Source organism: Leptidea sinapis, chromosome 34 (assembly GCF_905404315.1).
Source record: "Leptidea sinapis chromosome 34, ilLepSina1.1, whole genome shotgun sequence".
In the NCBI taxonomy this organism is placed as follows: Eukaryota; Metazoa; Arthropoda; class Insecta; order Lepidoptera; family Pieridae; genus Leptidea; species Leptidea sinapis.
In genome coordinates, this window is record NC_066298.1 from 6,224,833 (window position 1) to 6,246,966 (window position 22,134).

Here is a 22,134-nt window from a genome sequence, read left to right on the forward strand (position 1 = left end):
ATGAATTAATGTAATAAAATCAGCTCATCACAATTTAAATTGGCACAATTGCATTAATTAATTGTTGTTAACGTGTGCGTGGAGCAGTTACGAGACACAAGTGATTAATTACGTTATGAGCTGCTGTTGTGGAGCCCCCGCCCCCCGCGGGATCCAGACAAGTGACTCACGCGGCACGCCACACACGTAACGCCACGTAACACAATCACATCAAAACTGCACAGCTGTTACAATTACAAAATTATCTGATTGCGAATCACAAAATCGATCTATAAGCTTTGTTATGCAAAACTACACTTTATTATATAAAAAGAGATAGCCCAAATGATTGCGAAACTGAAGTGGCAGCGGTTGGGCAGAAAAGTCCTCGAATGGCGACCACGTACTGGAAGACACAGTGTTGGTAGGCCCCCCACAAGATGGACCGACGATCTGGTCAAGATCGCCGGAATACGTTGGATGAGGGCAGCGCAGGACCGATCCTCGTGGATATCTTTGGGGGAGGCCTTTGTCCAGCAGTGGACATCTTCCAGCTGATGATGATGACGATTTAAAAAAAACTATTGAAGTAGGCGTTATTTTACGGAAATCTATAAGTATCCAAATGTGCCAGAGTTTTCTTTTCTTTAAACAATTCGCCACGTGTTTCGTCTCGTGCCATAGTTTGGCGAGTCAACATCTCCTAAGGATGTCTCGTCTAGAGGCGAAACAAGTGTCGAATTGTTTGAAAACAATTATTGGCGGAATTAACACTCAAGAAAACCCAAAACATTTGGAGTTTATTATATTATAGGAAATAGCATGACAAGCGGGCATGCGGACAACTTGTTCACCTCAGCTTAGCCCTATCTCGACACGCACCGTGAGAGCTGCGACAGAAGCATAATATTATGTTAGAGTAGTTTGTTGCAAACTTCTTTATTCTTCGTTATATTTTCTTATCTTTCTACGGCACAGTCGTTTCTGGGCAATATCTTAATATATTATATAAATTACGTGACACGTTGTTTGTCCGCGATGGACTCCTAAACTAATGAACGGATTTTAATGAGGATTACTTCAACTTGAGAGATAGGATAGTTTTTATTTCGATTTGGGACTCATAATTATTATTATTTTCAATATTTGTTTTGTATGGACATATTTTCTATGAGAGAATTTAGTGACGCACGGTTTGACAGTTCCGCTGTGAAACAATTTCATTATAACAACTGGGAGCATTTTTTACGAAATAATTCATGATGTTTTGAAATATTATTGGCAAATTCCTATAAAACAGTATTTTTTTATCATCTACAGAACAACGTCTGTCGGGTCAGCTAGTAGAATGATAATATTAGGACCGTGCACAGTATAACTTAGATTAACGTACTATTTTATACTTGTCGGATTAGATCCAAAGGATGGTTTTCTGTTAGCGATATTGGGGTCTCTGTTTTTTAGATAATTTATATAAATACTAGCTGGCCCAGCAGACGTTGTATTGCCGATATTAACATCGCGATACAAAAGTAACTGTTGATCGTAGATGGTTGAAAATTTGAAGTTGTATGTATTTTTAATGCCGACTCATAATCAAACAAATTATAAAAAAAATAAAAATAAAAAATCGTGTGGACCACCCTTAACATTCAGGAGGATGAAAAATAGATGTTGTCCGATTCTCAGACCTACCCAATATGCCTCAAAATTTCATGAGAATCGGTCAAGCCGTTTCGGAGGAGTTCAAAGTTTAACACCATGAACAACACGAGAATTTTAAATATTAGATAGAAAAAAAAACTGGCCAAGAATATAATTTAGTGTGCGTGAATTGCTCAAAATAGAGGTTAGTTCTAAATACAATGATTTTCTACGTTTTCACAGCTGTCATAGTCTATCTAGACGTATAAATTATCTAAGTATGAAGCGAGTAGCGACGGTGTTGGTAAATATTGTAGACTGTTGATAGTGTGCTCGATACAATGTGAACTTGCATGTGTGTGTATAGTGAAGTTATCAGGCTAGGCGGAACGTAACGCGGGGGTCCGGACGGGGGGCGGGGGGCGGGAGGGGTGGTGTAGATTAGCACACATTCGTACATGTTCTATCAGGCTATCGGAATAATGAGATAGTAACGTCCATATTAAACAAAGTTTCACTGCGCGATCTATACTCTATTGCTTTGACTATGTTGGCACTGCTGGTCATACAATATTGTAGTACAGAATATAAATATAATTAAATTCGAAAATTTAATGAAGTAGGCGTTACTTTGCGGGAATCCATAATTATATAAATGATTTGAGTTTTATTTAGTGTTTATTCCGCCAATAGACTCAGGTCTCGCGACAGATATTGGCGAGACAACGCGTCCTGAGGATGCCTCGTGTAGAGGCGAAACACGTGTCAAAACGACAAATATTGGCGGAACTAACACTAAAGAAAACTCAAATCATTTAGATATATACTTATTTACCATAGGCAGTGATAATAACATAACATATTGCAATCACACTTGGTGTATAAGCTACCTAATAATAATGACATAAATCAAAATAATGACATTGAAAGTTTTTCAAAAGTAAAAACGGCACCAGTGCAAAATATTTTTTTTGACCAAACTTTTTATTTTATTTTATTACGCCATATTAAATTAAAATGAATAATCCTATGAAATAATTAAAATATTGATTTAAGTTTGCTTGGGATGTATATCTTTTTTTAGTATAGTACACTGTACAGTATATTATAATAATAGTTACATAAATTAAAACGTAAACTGACTATGTATTCCACTATAAGTTTGCATGCCTTATGGGTTAGGATAAGAGCGTTAATTATAAGCCAACAACATCTTACTATTACCTTATCTTGCAAATAAAGATGATTTGATTTGATATGATTAAGCATTAAAAAATACATACAACTTCAAAATTTCACTCTTCAACGATCAACACACATTTTTGTATCAAGATTTTTATATTATTCTGCTCCATTCACAAATGCGCAATAGACTTGCAAGAAAGCAATGAAATGTAATAATTATTGTATTTGGTAGTTTAGGACCGATAGAATCGGTCGTCATTTATTTTTAATACCCCAAAAATTTTAATTATTGATTTTTTTATTATTACTATATATGGCAATACTAAGTTTGCTGGGTGAGCTAGTTTTGTTATAATTTTTTGTTAGTTAATTTAAAATTTAAAGTGAAAGGTCAATAACACCATACAATGTTATAAACTTAAGAAATTTTTATTAAATAATTTTAATTCTTGTCTTTATTAAGAAAATACACCTCTAAGCGATAGCCATAATTAATATAGAGTAGAAATTAATATTAGATAATATAACAAGGAAAAATACACCAGACCATTCCATCAAAATACGGGAAGAGAAAAAGTAGGACATGAACAGAGAAATAGGACACCAAATAGAGGGGGATTAGTGTTTAGATGGGGCAATGACCAAGAACTGGCAGCAGTTTGGACGACGGAAGCTCACTATCATAAAATGTAGAACGTTTACTGAATGAAATGCAAGAGTAACAGTAGTTTTACTATACCAGCTGAGTCAGTAAAGCGGTGCTATTCGCGTAGTTTCAAAATCGTTGAAGTTTCGATCCTACCCAGTATTTGCACTAGATTTTGTTTTATGAAATGTCATTACGAGACGAGCAGAACGTTCAGCTAATAGTAATTGATACGCCTTGCCATTACAATGCAGTGCTACTCAAGATTATTAAAAATCCCAATAATTCTAATCGGCACCATAATTGCGCGTCCTTGAGACATAATTTCCCTAGAACGTTAACTGAACTATAAATGGATCGGAGCCACGCGTCAGCGACATGTGAAGACAAGCTAGCTCGAAGTTCTTAATATTATTGTAAGAAAACTAAAATATTTCTACTACTATTAAAAGGGTTATTTATGCTCTATTAGATAATGTTTGAAGGTATTAACTCTACCAAACGTCAAAATTTTGCAAAATAAACATCTCTCAACAATTGACGTTCTGTCTTGTTTGGAGAATACGCATCGTGCAATTTCCCTAAAGCGGAACGCAACTTCATCACAATCGGAACTGAACCGTCACTTTGTGTTCCTAGAATACGAAATTTTACTTTTTGACGTAATATGGTCCCTTCGATCCTATTCACGTTTCGATGCGAGAATGCCTACAGTTCTCGTACATTATGGCGCTCGTTCTGGCATGCCGCGGCTCGCGAGCGACAGACGACGTGTAGAGACGCTGATAGCTGTACATTTACGTTACGATTACGTTTACATGGTAGCAATATAGCTTTTTTTTATGGAAAAGGAGGACAAACGAGCGTACGGGCCACCTGGTGTTAAGTGATCACCGCCGCCTACATTCTCTTGCAACACTAGAAGGTGTACGTGCTTTGTTTGAAGGTACCCATGTCGTATCGTCCCGGAATCACCGCACAAGGAAGTTCATTCCCCAGCTTTGTAGAACGCGGAAGAAAGCTCCTTGCAAACCGCACTGTGGAGGACCGCCACACATCCAGATGGTGGCGATGATATCCTAACTAGTGGCGCGTCGTGCGAAGGTGGAATTCGGCGGCAGGAATCAGGTGAAACAGCTCTTCCGAACACTCCTCGTGATAAATGCGGTTGAAGACACACAATGAAGCGATGTACCTACGCAAAGCCAAGCTTCTATGTACAATAGTGTTCTTGAAATGACGCCGAGAATATTTAACAATATACGAACACATAACATAGAACTTACGTTGACGTGTTTTAAAAAGAAACTATTTAATCTCCTAGTGACAAAATCGCACTATATAAAAGACTTATTTTTAGATGCTTCACTCAATTGACATTTTAATTTAATTTAATTACTTACTAACTAATGTTTTTACCAATTTCAATTATTTAGGTGTAATTATTACTGACATTATGTATATATATATTTCTTTGACTTGTTATTAATTATTATTTGTACGCCACAGCATGCGGGCAAGGAATGGAGAACTTTTATTGTGATTTTCGTCTTATGTATACCCATGACTACAAATAAATGATGAAATAGATATATATAAATGTAAATACTTCACAGTCATCCTTGACGATCATATTTAGGTACAACTTCTAATCAAACCCGTTCTATAAATAATTTGTGGTATGTGTTCCTTAATACTATCTGAACACCAAGAGTTCGTACGTGCTGTGTAAAGTTTACTGCATTAATGAATTTAATGAGAACGAAATGTTAGCACTTGCAAAGGAAAGCCACCTTATATTTTTATCAGTGTCTTAAGCGGTGAGAGAAATTTATATAAAGTTTGTTTAGTGCTCAAGCTGTGTTCGAATGCATATAAAAATACGTGTAGTGGATGTCTTTTTTATTACATACTAAAAATTGTCTTTTGGCATTAAATTGTTAACCTGTAGCAAGAACAACAGATATTCTGTAGCGCCTCCAATTGATTAAAAATGGGCTGTGAGTACTTCTAAAATAAGAACAAAAAAAACCTAGAGAGGAAAAGGAAATACAAAATCATCGAACTGAAATATAGTAAACGCAGTGTTAATTTCATGTAATGGTTAAAACTTAAAAAACAAATTAATTATGTGACACAATGAATTTTTATAAAACTCTTAGATGACCCGATAGTGTACATAGTCAATAAAGCCTTCACGTGTCCGAGTTGTGAGTCATCCACATTGACATCACGCCCGCGAATCATAGACCACGATCGTATATAGACAGATCGCTTTAAATTAAGTTCAATGATTATTGAGCGGTTAAGAATCGGGACCCATCTATAATAAAAGCTTTATTGATTTGAAATTAATATTATTAGATAACAACTAGTTATCATTATATCCCCTTTTTATGAAAATAAGAGACGAGACGAGTAGGACATTCAGTTGATGGTAATTGATACGCTCTGCCCATTAGAATGCAGTGTCGCTCAGCATTCTAGAAAAACACAAAAATTCTGAGCGGTAATACAACACAACAACGTTTACACATTACTGCTTCACGCAGAAATAGGCGCCGTTGTGGTACCCGTAATCTAGCCGGCAATATGTGCAAAGAGCCTACTCTTTGTAAAACCGGTTTTGTGATGTTATTGGTGATAACTTTTATAGGAAAGGTAGTACTGGAGACTAGAACCTCATCAAAGATAAGAAAACTATTGTACATTAAAACAAAAATAAAAAACGATGTTACTTGTTGTTATTATAATTAGGTGCGCGGTGTTTCCAGGATGATCCCACATGGGCACCCTGCGGTTTTACCTTTCTACAACGCTACTGTGATTCCACTGGTGTTACAGTAGAATGTAGCGGTAGTAAATAAACATCAGGCTCATACGCTTGTTTGCCCTCCTCTTTCATAAGCTTTAATATTATACAGGTATCCCAGAACTCCACGTCAAGCCGAAACGGGGTGATAGGATTGATTGTAACCATCATGAGAAACATCAGAAAAAAATCTATCCCATGCAGTTAACATTTCTAGAAACACAGTCAAAAATAATGACACAATTGCCCCAAGTTTTCTAGAATGAAGACTATTTGTCAAAATATGAATTTACAATTTTCAAAATTTGTCGACCTTGAAAGGCACTCCTTTAAAAAATGTACTCAAGTGCCCTGGCAAGAGCCGCGTTAAAAGTTCGCGCATTTAAGCAGGCTTCTAAAATGGTACAATACTAGTTAGTTTCATACAAAAAAAACGAGTATAAAAAAGTACCATATTATATGGTATACCAAATTTATTATATCGGCGTGTAAAAAAGATTTTTGCGTCGTAACGGGATCGTAAGTAACTAAAAATGTTGCGTCTTAGGCCAAATGTTTTGCCCATATAAAGAGAACGACGGCGGCGAACGAAAGACACAGACAGATAAAGGTCTCTCTTCACTTTCACTGGCCTCACTGCATATTATATTATAGGCAGTGTACAGGACTCCGCGAAATACATTTCGACTCAATAGTCTCGCTTCATTAACAACGCATCACACTCTTGAACGCTCCGTCTAATACATTTTGCGGTAACAAACATGGCCGCACCGCGAGGCGTCCGTGGTCCGGCGCTAACTTGTAATATGTTTACATTAAACACACGAGTTTCTAACCAATCTCTCTCCTTACGTACTTATTTCGCAGCATTCTATTGCGATTTTCGCGTAACATATTTACCGGTGTGTTTATGGCATCAGCGTAGTAAAGTACGGATTGATAGCAAATAAATAATTTGATAAAATCACATTACTGTTGTTGTTGTAATCACATGTTGACTTTTGTATCATTATTACACTTAACTCTTATGATTTTTTTTATTAAAATAAGGGACGAGACGAGCAGAACGTCCTGCTGATAATTGATACGCCTTGCCCATTACAATGCAGTGCCGCTAGTTACCAAAAGTAGAATTCAGTTATTTTCTTCATTATTAATATGCAGGTGTAATATTTTAACATTATGAATTCGATAGCATACGGAAAGGAGTAGTGGAATAGGAGAGTAGAAGTACGAGAAGTCTCCCACGCCTATATACATCGCATAATCCATTAATACTAGTATCAAACTCACCGGCAATGCGGTGAGTTCAGGCAATAAAAAGACGATAATTTAATGTTCAGATGAGAGGCAATTTGTCTGATAATTGAGCATTGTTTACCCGCGCTCGAGGTCACCTGCCACCTACTCCTATACAGGCCTGCTTGGCTTGCTAAAGGTTGGGATTCGCGATCACTTTCGTTAATACTGAAAAAAAAGTGATAGTAAAACCGTAAGAAAATATCCGTGGAAAAAAAAGTGAGTGGAAAAGTGCGTGGAATAAAACCGTTAAATGAGACGTGCGCAGGCGCGACAGTCGCATACACAAGCGAGTAGTGTATATATTATCAATATTATTATATTAATATATGATAACGATTATAGCAATATTAGAACGTTTTTTTTTGCAATTTGTGTCGATTCTACATTAGCCGAAGGAACTTCGTTCCTACCTGGTGTCCCACGACACCACATCATTTTTTTTTTATATAAATGGCTTTTGAAGACATTTAATTAAATATTACACACAGTACTGCTTGAATGACACACACATGTACATTATAGAGTAGTGTGACTAATGAAGACTAGTTCAAACTTATTAATATAATGAATTATAATCGAATTCCGACCTTTGGGCGACCATTTGTATTTATAAATTCTTCATGGTATCAATTCAACATCAAATATTTTGATTCAAAATAGGATTTAAAATCAATTAATAAAACGTCAAAAACAACCCGAGAAGAACGGGCGCAAGAAACTCAGCAGTTTCTTTTTTTATAAAATTCCGTTACAATCAAATTTATAATTTTAAAAACCATAGGGCCGTAGCACCATTCCAATTCAGTGGTATCATTAAGAAAGTCACTTAACCTTTACCACACAAACGGTTTTTAATAATTCATTTGAATTTTTTAACACATTCTTTTTTCTTGTTTTATAAATTTTCTGAGACCATGTTTTAATTATGAATTAATCAAGAAACGATAATTTTGTAAATATTGAACCACTATCGAAATAAATTTGAAATAGTGTTATACTTTTAAAACATTGTCAGGCTTCGGTAACATCAACGAAAGATAGTACACAAATGCTTCCTGATAACGATATCGCTTACACAAAGGATATCAAATCCACCATCCTCATCCACCGAAAAAATCTTAATACACTGATGTCAGGATTTATCTCTCCAATTAAAAACAATCTTCTGATCTTCGGAGTTCCATTCTTTGTGAAAGCTTTTGTATATTTGAGTTTCGGATGCTTTCAAAGGTGACTTGTGCAGGCTTCGTACATCCGCGCCGGGACTCGGATGATTCTCAAAAGCCTCTCCCCAACAGATTTACCACGGACAAGCAATTCACACTCATCGACATTGAAAACGTTTTGCATAACAAGGTAATACAGAGTGTTGATTGAACAAATTAAGGTCGCACATTCAAAATAGATTTAAACCGTGTTGCCGTCGCATAATCACTTTTACCCCAATATCATGTAAAACGGACAGTAAAATCAAACACCATCATAAACGTAAGCGCCATATATATTTTTTTTAATTAATAAATCAGTTCATTGAAAATCGAGTTATGTAGGTAATGTTTTAGTAATTACGTTCATAGTTTTTTTATGAAAATAAGGGACGAGGCGAGCGGGAAGTTCAGCTGATGGTAATTTATACGCCCTGCCCATTACAATGCATTACAGTGTTCAGGATTCTTGAAAAATCTCAAAAATTGTGAGCTTTTCACAATTGGACAATTGACAATATTTTTGGTTAATAAGGGCCTAGTGTCTGGGATACTAGGCCTGAATAAAACTTAATTGAATGATATCCATTACTTTTTCCGTGATGCAAGCACACCTCTATCATTTTATTTTTATATATTACAAAGTATCTAAAAGCAGGTTTAAATCAATATTCGATTGTCAATGTCAGATAGATCCCGACGCTGCATTGTGAGAATCTTAATTTCCAAATCAGGAAACTCCAATCACATTCATACAAATACCAATCCAAGCAAAACACCGATTCATGTAAAAAGGTCAAATAAAGGATGACATAAAAATGTAAAAAAAAAGCATTTTTCCCCGACATTTTTATAAATTGCTTTTTATAAATCATAAATTCCTAATCTAAATCTTATTCTAGTTGTAATTATTATGACGGGTACTCACAATATATGTTTTATTAATTTGATCCTGATATTTCGATCCAATTGCATGAAACGTGGTCGCGGCGAAACTGCGGAGGCGGCGAGAAACTCTTGACACATTGCCACTTGTACACTGTACATCAATCTGTCCACGTAGCGCCTTTTTCAATTTACCGTCATTCATAATAGTTTCAGTGTTAAAGTTCCGCGATGATAATAGTTACTACTTACTTATTCTAGTCCTTAAATATGAATTAATTGGTATCAGCTGAGGGGTCGTGTTACATAGGCCTCCTCTAACTTTCTCCATATTTTTCGATAAAGTGTCATTATTCTACAACTTTCTTCCCATCTTTTTATTAGTCTCCCTTTGCACCGTTTCTGTTACTGGTTACATAAAATGGTTGCATAAATCGGTAATTAAAAGCAGAAAATATTTTGGAATATCAATCTCGGTTCGCTAATTTACGATTGAATTTTATAGGAGAGGCCGCAAAATAATACGAAAAAGATCACATAAATATATTAAGTAAATATAGAAACAGATGTTGACAGCACACGAATAAGCAGGCATCCCACAGCCACATGGTGGAGATGGTCTGAATAATAACTCTGTCATCTGCGATGCCGCAGATTTACGAGCTTCAACATATTACTTATTTATATTGAACTGCAATACGAGCATTTCCGCTACGAATATTTTGTTGGAAGTATCAAATGTACAATATAACAGGACGGGTTTCAGATTCTCTGTTCCTCTATTCATTCGATTTCAAAAAAGGACGTTCTAAATTCGACTGTTTGTTTTTTCTTAGTTGTTTGTTACCTCATGTGCCCGATGTCTATGGATTGATTTGAAATTATTGTTATGTATCGTTAATATGCTCCTAAGAGATGAAAAGTTCCGTAACTTTGTCATGGAACCCATGGTTAGAACCTCGCCAAACTCTCATCAAACTACCCTTGAAGTACATTTTTTTGGCATTGGTTGGCGTGATATTGAGTTATTCGTCCATTTGTCGCGTACATACTTAATGCAAATGTAACTTTTATGGTTTTCTCAAGGATGCCATTATCAAAACTGAACCTAATTGTAATGGAACCACAAGGAAGTACCAGCTTTCAAGTAAAAAAGAATCATCAAAATCGGGTCACCTAGTCAAAAGTTAATAAAAGAAATTATAGTCGAATTGAGATGCTCCTCCTATTTTGAAGTCGGTTCATAAAGACGGAAAATCCCCACACGTATTTGCCTCATACAGACCCATAAGCCATACTTCAATCTTCTCAAAGGTATGGGAAAGGACCCTCAAAATACTAAGTAAGGTTATGAACGAGAACAGTATAGTCCCAGAGCATCAGTGTGGATTCCGTAAAGCGTACTCAATCATATAACAAATACATCGTGTGTACAATTCTTTAGACAATACTTCGAGAAGAAAAAGATACTGTTCAGAAACCTATTTGGATATACATACAAGAGGCCTCCGACAAATTATGGCACAAGGGACTACTTTGCAAACTCAAGATGCATCTACCACTCTCAGTCTTTCACATCTTTGAGTCTGATAAGAGAGAGAGAGATATATCTCTGATAAAGTCTTCCAAGTCAAGTTAAGTGATGCGAGATTTTCCCTGTGCCCTATTAAAGCCAGTTTATTAAATTGGTTCATATTTAAATATTTTTATTTAAAATAGGACATAATATCACCCATTGAAAGTCAAACACTACGACCCATTCGAAAAGGTATGCCGCAGACCCGAGAAAAATGGGCGCAAGGAACTCAGCGGGCTCCTTTTTTTATATAGTTGGGATACGCCCCAAGACTCGGTGCTTGGACCAGCATTGTACAATATCTACACATCAGATCTGCCAACCTCACATGATGTTACCGTTGCTACTTATGCAGATGAAGAAATCAAAACACATAACTTTCACTTTAAAGAAAGAAAACTGGTTCCCAGTTTGGTTAAGTAACAACAATTAGCCTCAAACAGATAATGTAAAACATCTTGGATACTCTTCCATATACGCTTAACATGGGAAAATCACAGAAAGAATAAAAGAGAACAAGTGAACTACAAGTTGAAAGGCCTATATTGGCTGATGGGTAGAAACTCTGCACTCTGCCTGAATAATTAACTATTGATAAACAATTTCATTCTGAAACCTATATGGACATATGGTATTCAGATATCAGCAAAAGTAATGTAGTCTGTCTGCAAAAGGTGCGAATGAGCATACTGAGGACTATTGTAAAACTCGTTGGTGTGCGAGGAATTATGAAATACATGGGTATTTGGGGATTGCAACAGAAATAGAGCAGAACAGATAAAAACAATATATTGCACGTCTTAACCATCATCGGGATAACTGGATTGTGGGGAAGAGATTAAAAAGAAGCCACATACTTTTATTTGATTCAAAATGCACACCAAGAAGATAATGGCGTTAAGAAACGTAATACTAGCAATCAAGATTAGATTAAGGAGAACTTCTAACTCGCGACAGTAGCCACTGGAAGATACAAAGATTACGGCGTCATTATGCAGATATTAACATTTCTTCTTATCACTAAAGTAAAACGGGAGGTCCGAGATAAAAAAGAACTGAAATGTATTATTTCTTTTTTTTTTATTTCCAAGTAAAACCTGAAGTCCATAGTTAATTTCCGTTTTGATTACATATTTATATTGGTGTACTATCTAAACAATTTGTTATAGTTTTAAAGTGATAACCCTCACTTCTGGGATTAATTACACAAATAAATTTGAAAACAAAACTTATATACCATGCGGGATTCGAACCCGCGACCTCTCGCGTTCCGTGCGAGTGCTCTTCCAACTAAGCCAACCGTTCGAGTGACGTATCGTTGATAAATTGTGTATGCTTTGTTCAACTCTCAGTTTGTAACTTCATCTACAGGATCTTTACAGTTGATTACCTGCTCAACCCCATATTATTTGGATATAAGAAAATTGACTTGAGAAATCGCTCTTGCAAACACACACTGTCAGTTGAACAAAGCAAACAAAATTTATCAACGATACGTCACTTCACAACGTCTGATCTTGAAAAAGAATATGGGCGGCGGTGATGACCCGAAACCTCGTTCGTCCTCCTTTTAAATAAAAAAGGTACCTAAGTACCTATATTATTAATAAACTCATCTATTCTTCTTTAAAACATTATTAAAGTAATATTTAATATGATTTGTATCACTAAACCGATCAATATCATTAAACGCGACCTGCTTTGTAATGACTTTTCTAATTAAAACAAAGGATGGAATGTTAAACAAGCCGCGTTATTTTACAAATGGTTGGTTGAGTAGCCACTAGACAACCGATGGAAAATAAATAGTACTAGTTAAAAAAAATCTAAAAAACACGCTTTTTATGGAAAAGTCAACTAAAAAATTGAAAATATACTAATTCTACTTTTAATAATTGGTTTATTTATAAAAGCAGGTTTTTTAGATTTTGAAACTATTTGCATTTTTGCATTAAAAATTCTGTTTGGAATTCGAAAATTTCCTGATATTAGATAAATCGGTCAAAAATAATGGTTGAAATTTTATATAAACATCATTTCCTGCTTTAGACGATAGATGAACATTATATAAATTAACAAAAATCTTTATTTCTAATGGTAAAATGGAATAATTTTATTAAATTAATGTATTGTCATCGGTCCTCGATAAATCGACGAAGTTTGAACGAAACCTGGCCATTTAAATTGGGTGAAAATTGCACCCAAATGAGTCGGTTACAATCAAATATACCTACAAATACGTGAAGCTAATAAAAAGCATGTAAAAAATATCCTGTACAGATGTATATAAATAACACTGTATTAAAAATGGTGCACAGAACAACAAATGACATAAAATGATTTAATAAACGTTCCAAAATACTAACAGACATAATATATATATCTTTAAATCTTATTTGAAAAATTTTCATACGCGTTCATCTTTATCTTCCTTGGTTTATGAACAACAGGCCGTATTCAAAAAGCAAGAAATAACCTGAATCAGTTTATGATAGCTGTTTCACACAAATTCCTAAAAAAATCCAAATATTTCAACATACAATAGATAATCTACTTTCGGAAATCCAACTGCGTAAGATACCTTAATAATCCGACACAGTGTGGTCTGAGCAAATATCGCCGAAGTAATGAAATCTCTCTCGTTTTAAAGTACTAATAGGAGATTTCTTTATAAGACTCAAAGGTATCATTGACGTAAAGTTTTTTTATGTATGTTTGTTACCCTCTCTTTTGATCGACACGGCCGACTAGAAGATCTGCTCATAAAATATAGATGATAGTTACATCGTAAATTTTTCCACCAGTTTGACATAAATGGGCGCTTTTTATCTTTACACGCTTTTTAGGTTCACCTGTATGTATGTTTGTTTGTAGCCGACTCATTTGGTCGCAACTTTGACCCACTTTAAACGGCCAGATTTCGTTCAAACTTCGTAGATTTATCGAGGACCGATGAAAATACATTAATTTGATAAAACTATTCCATTTTTCAATTTGCAAAATAACATTTTTGTTACTTTTAATAATTTTTTCATCTGTCGTCAATAAGACAGGAATTGATGTTCATATTAAATTTTAACCAGTACCTTTTCATTCAAGCTTTTTTTTTTAAACTATTTTATTATGAAGTTATATAAACTGTCAATGTCAGAATGTGTTGGAAGTTAGAGCTCTAATACTGTATTATAATCAAGGTCGGTAATTTTCAATTTGCAAAATAAGATTTTTGTTATTTTATATAATATTCATCTATCGTGAATATGGCAGGAAATGATGATAATTTTAAATTTAAACCATTATCCTTAACCGATTTATCTAATATTAGGAAATTCTCGAATACCAAAGAGAATTTTTAATGCAATAATGCAAATAATAGTTTAAAAAAACATGCTCCTTTATATAAACCAAACGAAAACGTAGGAAATATATTAAATTTTTCATTATTTAACAAAATAATATAAGTAATTAATGTGTAAATATACCATAAGGTAATACATTGTATACAACGTGGGCTGTTTATTTCTATATTGTATACTAAATAAAATGTATCTGCTAAGGAAGTTGCGAGATATTCCCAATACAATTAGTGTCCTAAGACAACTTACTGGGAAGTCTCAACCACTAAAAAATGTATATGTAATCTTTGAAATAAACGAAATTTATTAATTTATTATTTATTAATACAACGTGGGCTTCCTATTAAATAAATAAATATTCAAAAAGTGCTGCAAGAGAGCCCACAAAATCTTTCAGGTTCCAAGTAGAACTAATAAAAAAAACAATAAGTCCTGTTTTCAGTAGGTAATGTTTTTTCGTCCTCAATCATCGCTTTGCATCTACTTTGATAAATGAGTGTTTATCAATATAATTTATTTATGACAATTAGGGACGAGACGAGCAGGACGTGCAGCTGATGGTAATTGATACGCCCTGCCCATTATAATCCAAAAATTCTTACCGGCACTACAATTGCGCTCGAGACATAAGCTGTTAAGTCTCGTTTGCCCAGTTATTTCACTAGATACGGCGCCCTTCAGATCGAAACAAGGTTGATTGAAGTTGCAACGCGATGATTGTAGGCTAAAGTTTTTAAAGTAATACTATGAAAATTAATCAATTACTAATTTTCCTAACATTAGTCAAGTATTTTGTTTCAAATTGCACTATACTTAAACTATAAATCTTAGTTGTAATCTCTAAGCCAGCTGAGCCATCCACTAGAACTAGGTATTTCAGAGTCGTAACTTAATATTTTAATTCATGAGATTAATTTAGTTTAAAAAAGCGAGCATCCCTACCGCAGCTCCTACCAAGAGAGCATCAACACAGTATTTCACAAGCCGAAACTTTGCCGCGTCCCATTTACACTCGGTACCAAGAAAAATTAATTAGGGCGGTCGTATTTTGTTTTGCGGGCCGGCAGTGCGGTGAGCGAGCGCCCTGTCCCATTGTTAAAAGCAAACTTTGCTGCATTATGCTGTTGGCAACTTATTTTGCACTACCATTTATTACTACGTGTGTTTTTTGTTCACGTTGCGAAGATTATGCTCTACGAACGCTGTAATAATTAGGAGGGTACGCGGTTTAACCGCGCGGAAATGTCTACTCGACATCTTTTTCGTTAACTCCTAAACCTTTTAATAGAGTTCACATACTTACCTTAAGATACATATCTTACCGCCGCTTAAGTTGTTATTACTACATAGAAATTGAACTGTAAATAATAAATAGTAGTTAAAAAACACGCTTTTTATATACATGCAATTAATTACTTAATTAAATTACATGTATCTACTTAAAAACATTATTAACATATGAAAATTTCCTCGTTTACTTACTTACTAAATTACTTTATAAATTAGTTACCTACACAAAAATATAAAAAACTTATAACTCCAAACAAAAAAAAAAACTAAATTTAAAATAAAGCAACTATTATTAAATACGAAAAAACGAATGATATTATTTAATTAAATGATTTTTAATTTTGCGCTTGAAAATCGATGCAGAGTTCCAAAATATGTCCAATTCTGCTATTTTCATTATATCGTCATAGGACATTACAATTCTGTTAATAGGAGCGGTTCTACCTAGGTTACTCTTTGTAATTATTGGCATAAAAGTAATTTTATTTTTTAATATGTGACCGTGCATTTTGTCTTGAAACTGCTAACCTTATTCTGTTTAATAAGTTCGGGCTATCAATAGCTCCATTTACAATTTAATGCAAAAACAGAGATCTATTGAGTTTCTACGATTGAATAGTGATATGGTTTTATAACGTTTTAAGAGATCGTTGGTATTATTAATTTCTTTTAATATATTGTCCTTGTAGGCTAAGTGTCGTAAGATTTTTTTTTGTACTTTATGCATGTCTTTATGCACTTGATAGTTAGGATTCCATACACCAGAGCAATATTCAAGTTTACTTCTAATCATTGAATTAATCAGCGTTAATTTTGTTGAGTAAAGATATTAAGTAGAGATCTTGGATGGTTCTAAATTCACTTGAATGATATAACGTTAATAAGTAAGAAATGCCTTTCGAGTATTGCCATTGAATAATTGAAATAAAGAAGTGCTTGTCTGCGTCAAAGCTTGTTTGAGCAAACTCGAAAAGCTTTCACAAAATTTCTTAACAATTTCCACAGACAAATTAGCTCAAGATTTAATTTGCTGGGAAATGAAATTTCCGAAAGTCAAAGGAAATCTTTTAAAAGACTTTCTAAATACCAAAGAAACCTTTTTCGTCTCCGATTTAAGAAGTTGCGACTTCCCATAAATCAGTTTACCTCGTGATTTTAAATCGAATCGCCGGCAAATTGACTTCAAAGGCAATAAGTACGGAAAATTGGTTTAGGAATTGCACGCATACTATATTAGGTAGCGCATTGACGAGACTGGTTTGTTGATTGATTTTGTTACAAAATTAAGTTTATAACATGTATTAATAAATTTTATGAGTTCGTGTATGTATACAGGAAGCAAGTTGACTATGCAGAACCACTGCGATTTTTTTTAAAACGACCGCGAAAGGAGCCTGCCTATATGACTATGTTCCTCAAGTAAGTCCAATTTCCAGAATGCTTAGCATAGCTAGAGCTTCCATAGGAGTGTTTTTATTTAATGATAATAAGGGACCAGACGAGCAGTACGTTCAGCTGACGAAAGTGCCGCTCAGGATTCTTGTAAAAACCAATAATTTTGAGCGGCACAACAATAATTGCGCTCGTCACCTTGAGACATAAGATGTTAAGTCTCATTTGCCCAGTAATTTCACTAGCTACGGCGCTCTTCACACCGAAACACATAACACACAGTGTATCGTTTATACTTAGTTAAAGTTGCTCGAAAATAAGTTTGACTGCTATAATCTCTTGTTAAGCTGACAAGACTAGGAGCACGAACTTCATCGGAGTTACCCTGTAATTCCAGCTTGCAGTAGGGATGGTCAATAGATTCACAAGGGTGTTGAGTGGCGTCCACGTATCGGAAAGTTCGGGGGTAATAGTCCGCCTAAAAGCTGAAATGAAGAAGTGGTCATAGCAGCCCGCTAGAGGTGGAAGGCGCAAGCATGAAAAGTCAATATGGCGCTCTCTAGGGGAGGTCTGTGTCGATATGCGGCCCTTTTTTCTGCCCTCAAGCAATGCCGTAGCTAGTGAAATTAATGGGCAAATGAGATTTAACGTCTTATGTCTTAAACTGACGAGCACAAAATTCTGGGTTTTTCAAGAATCCTAAGCAGCACTGCATTGTAAAGAGAACTTGAGTTTTTTGCAACATCACTGCGTAGCATGTAAACAAATCATATGTTAAAATATGATAAATCTGTTAATATGGATGAGAGAGTGGCAATATTGAGCTTTGACATGTCTGTGGCATCGCAACTACCAAACTAATTGACCGATTTTGATGTGGCTTTTTTTAAGTTAGTGAGATAGAGATGGCTCTTAGCCTAATACACATTAGTAGGGTCCGGGACAGTAACATTTTAAATATTGTTATGTTTCGTGGTACTCTTAACCTTCGTATAATTATCAGCATACTCCGTGTTCCGAAACAGTAGAGCAAACGAGCGAACGGTTTAAATTTTGTCAAAATCTTTACTTCTTTGTACTTTCTTTCTTTTTATTATAAAAAACAGAGCTCGCTGCAGTTTCCGTTCTGTACTACCGGCACAGATGCTCGGCGGTGTCTTTCCTAACTTGAGTTACATGGCCTATTACAGTTTAAAAGACTTCATTAATGAAAGTGCTGCATGGCGGTGAAAGATTACATATCTAATATATAAAATTCTCATGTCGCGGTGTTACTCCTTCGAAACGGTTTGACAGATTCTCATGAAATTTTGAGTGCATATTGGGTAGGTCTGAGAATCGGACAACATCTATTTTTCATCCCCCTAAATGTTAAGGGTGGTCCACGCCAAATTTTAATTTTTTTATTTTTTTGACATTTTTTTTTAAATTTGTTTGATTATTATGAGTCAGCATTAAAAAATACATACAACTTGAAATTTTGACCCATCTACGATCAACAGTTACTACTGTATTGCGATTTTAATATCGGCAATACAACGTTTGCTGGGTCAGCTAGTACTTATATATATGGAGTCTCTTTTAATATTTTCGATCACAATTCTTTTTAATTTTGATTAAAAATATATTGTTATATATAAGATATATTTTTTATTGTGGTATTTCGTGAGCAAATATATGCAACACATCGCTTAGGTTTTTTTTTAGTTGATTTCCCGCGGCAGGGCCTGGGGCTTGTAATGCTGGTTTAAATGGAACTGCTCGTGGCGGCATCGTGAGGTATGTCATTACTTTCCCTAAGACATGTGCGAGGGAAGCAATGGCTGGTCAATGCGTCATGCTCGTAAACGGGCGCTGCTTGTGGTCCTATCTTCGGGGACAATCTTTTGTATTGATAGTGTACCATTTTAAATAATTAATTTAAATATAAAATTGCTCACACAATACCTTTACTTATTTACAGTGTATTCGAATTGATACCTAAATCAACTGCACTCGATACCCTTTTAAGTTATTATAAGTTTTCTCTTTTTTTCACTTAAAACTTTATACTGAAGTATGTTTTTAAACGTTTGTGTAATTTTGGTGCATCAATTTACACACATTAACACTCAAGAAAGACTCATAGCATTTGGATAAAATATAAAGCAAAATGCTGATACTGTATTTACTTATATAGAGAGTTAAAAGAGTAGCAATGAGTTTCTTGCCACTTCTTATTATTAAAGCTCCACTTTTCCGAAGTAGTGATAAACTCTTTTACACTCATAAGTGTGATTTTGTTCCAAGTAAATAAATGAATTTACTTTCTTTCTTTTTAATATAAAAAACAGAGCTCGCTGCAGTTTCCGTTCTGTACTACCGGCACAGATGCTCGGCGGTGTCTTTCCATTGTCGTTAAGAGTCGAGTAAGATCCAAATAGTGAGGCCAGAAGATCGGCTTTTTCTTTTGCCGTATGGGCCTGAGTATAATTTCTCATGCGAAGCGGCGGCATGAACACCTGGCTGAAGTTTCCACCCAGTCACTAGCCTTCAACATCGCCTGGATGAGTTATCTGGAACCAGTGGGAGGCTCCTTTGCGCAGGATGCCGGGTATGGTATGGTATGGGTACCACAACGGCGCCTATTTCTACCGTGAAGCAGTAATGTGTAAGCATTACTGTGTTTCGGTCAGAAGGGCGCCGTAGCTAGTGAAATTACTGGGCAATTGAGACTTAACAACTTATGTCTCAAGGTGACGAGCGCAGTTGTAGTGCCGCTCAGAATTGTTTGGGTTTTTCAAGAGTCCTGAGCGGCACTGTATTGTAATGGGCAAGGCGTATCAATTACCAACAACTGGACGTACTGTTCGTCTCGTCCCTTATTTTCATAAAAAAAAAAGATTCTCGCCGATTTCAATTCAATCGAACAATGTAGGTACTCCTACTTCGCTATTCCTACACGTCCATGCATGATACCCTTACAATTTGTTCTTTCAATCACTTTCACCATCCGCTCTACGTAACCCAACCACCCCAAGGTTTTCTTATCGATAACAGTTACTACCGCTTTCACTCTCTACTTTCTTTGTTTCTTATAAAAACAATTCCACATACACGGTCCAATTACATAAACCTCTCTGGATGGACCTAGACACACGTATATTAAATATATTATTTTTAATTAAGCAGTAAGACAGACTATTTGTGCCAATAAATGCATAAGTGCTAGGTAGGTCATAGCAGTAAATATAAACAGATACGCGCTCGCGTATTATTGGGTGTTATCTTATCTGCTATCATTCAATATCAACGTAATTCTGCGGGCAACGAGCCATTGTGTTGTTCACATACATCGATTACTAAAAACTCATTATCTGAATGAAACGTTGCCTCCACCAGAGATTATGTACACAGATGACACGGCCAAGGGCGCTGACGTAAGTGTAACGGAACCATAAGCATCCAATCGTATAATATCGCCGCATTCTAATGAACGATCAAACTAAAACTCAATTTTATCATTATTTAGGGCACGCGCTATTGATAACTTAATAATTATTATTATCGCGCGACACAGCCAATGTTTGGGTACGACATGCCGTGCTACAGAACCGTAAACTTTGTAACATTCACGCGAGGTAAACGTTTACTGGCGTGCAGCCAATTTAAGGAATACAAAATATAGAGCCTTTAAATTAAACTACAATAAAAACTTACCTTTTTAACTTGAAAGTGTTCAGGGCGCAGGGTTTCCTGAATCTCCTGCTCGGTCCCGCGCGGCGCCGCCTGCACGGAGCTGCGGAACCCATCAAGCACCCCCTTGAATGTAAACTTCTTCATCTCGGATCGCGCTCGCGGTTTCTTTGTCCGAAGGCCGCTCACTCGCCGGCCCCGGCTACATCACAGCCGTTCGCCGCGAACAGCGAGCCGGTTTTGGCAGAAGATAGGTAGATCGCTCCCGCGCTCACCTCACGACTACTGCGCAAGGCAGTCCGGGCCGTCGCCGACGACGACACGCGTCCGTCACGTCGACGATTGTCGAAAACTAGGCGAGGCTCCTCCGGAATGTACGGCAATGCGGTCTGTCCGCCGATCGATACCGAGGAGAGACGACACACGCGCACTACAGAGCCTTCTCAACACACGCTCGGCCGCTACGCACCGTCGCACGAAGCCTCGCCGTGTCGCGGACTGACTATGATTGTTATTTAGTAGTGCCTCGAATGTAAACTCGACGGCGGCGAGGTCAATCGATGCTAGCGCACGTGCTCAGGAAAGAGATAAACGCATAACATTATTGCGCAGCATGAGACAGTCTCTAACTCCTAGCGATCAAAATACCTTACTCCAGTTATACAGTACTCCACTATCGCATCGTATCACATCGACATCACAGCTGATTACGTCCTGGCTATCACTCCTACGGACCTACTTCACGTCGCATTCTTGTTTTCATTAGGGGCCGATGACGTCTGACGTCAGCAATACATTTGACATCTATCATTTTCAGCCGTCACAATTCATAAATTATTTTAATCAATGGCAAGTGACAAGTGTTACACTACCAAGACTACCAACAATAAAGTATTACTTAGGTACATTGTTTTTATAATTACTATTATGTTAGTGTATTTGACTCCAAATCCATTGTAGTCGAGTTGCATCTATTTTATCGAATTCAATCATTTTCCTTAAAGTTACAAGTAGAACTAAGAATCATGTAAACGCTAAATGTATTATATGTGGCAGCGATAGCAATTTTTCTACGCGAAGTAATTTTATGCTATGTCTTGACATTTGTCATAATCTTGATTCATTTGAAGTTTCAAAATGTCATAGTGATATAGACGTAGTCGTATACGTTTTTTAATTATCTTAAA

General features: G+C 35.8%; 1 protein-coding gene across 1 annotated transcript in view; it reads right to left on the bottom strand.

The window, feature by feature from the left end:
- Positions 1-21,700, bottom strand: part of LOC126974915 (syntaxin-binding protein 5) — a 230,424-nt gene extending 208,724 nt beyond the window's left edge. The window contains exon 1 of the mRNA XM_050822654.1: positions 20,972-21,700. Coding sequence (XP_050678611.1) covers positions 20,972-21,094 — 123 coding nt within the window. The 5' untranslated portion in view covers positions 21,095-21,700. The remainder of the gene's footprint in view (positions 1-20,971) is intronic.
- Between the last annotated feature and the right edge of the window lie 434 nt (positions 21,701-22,134).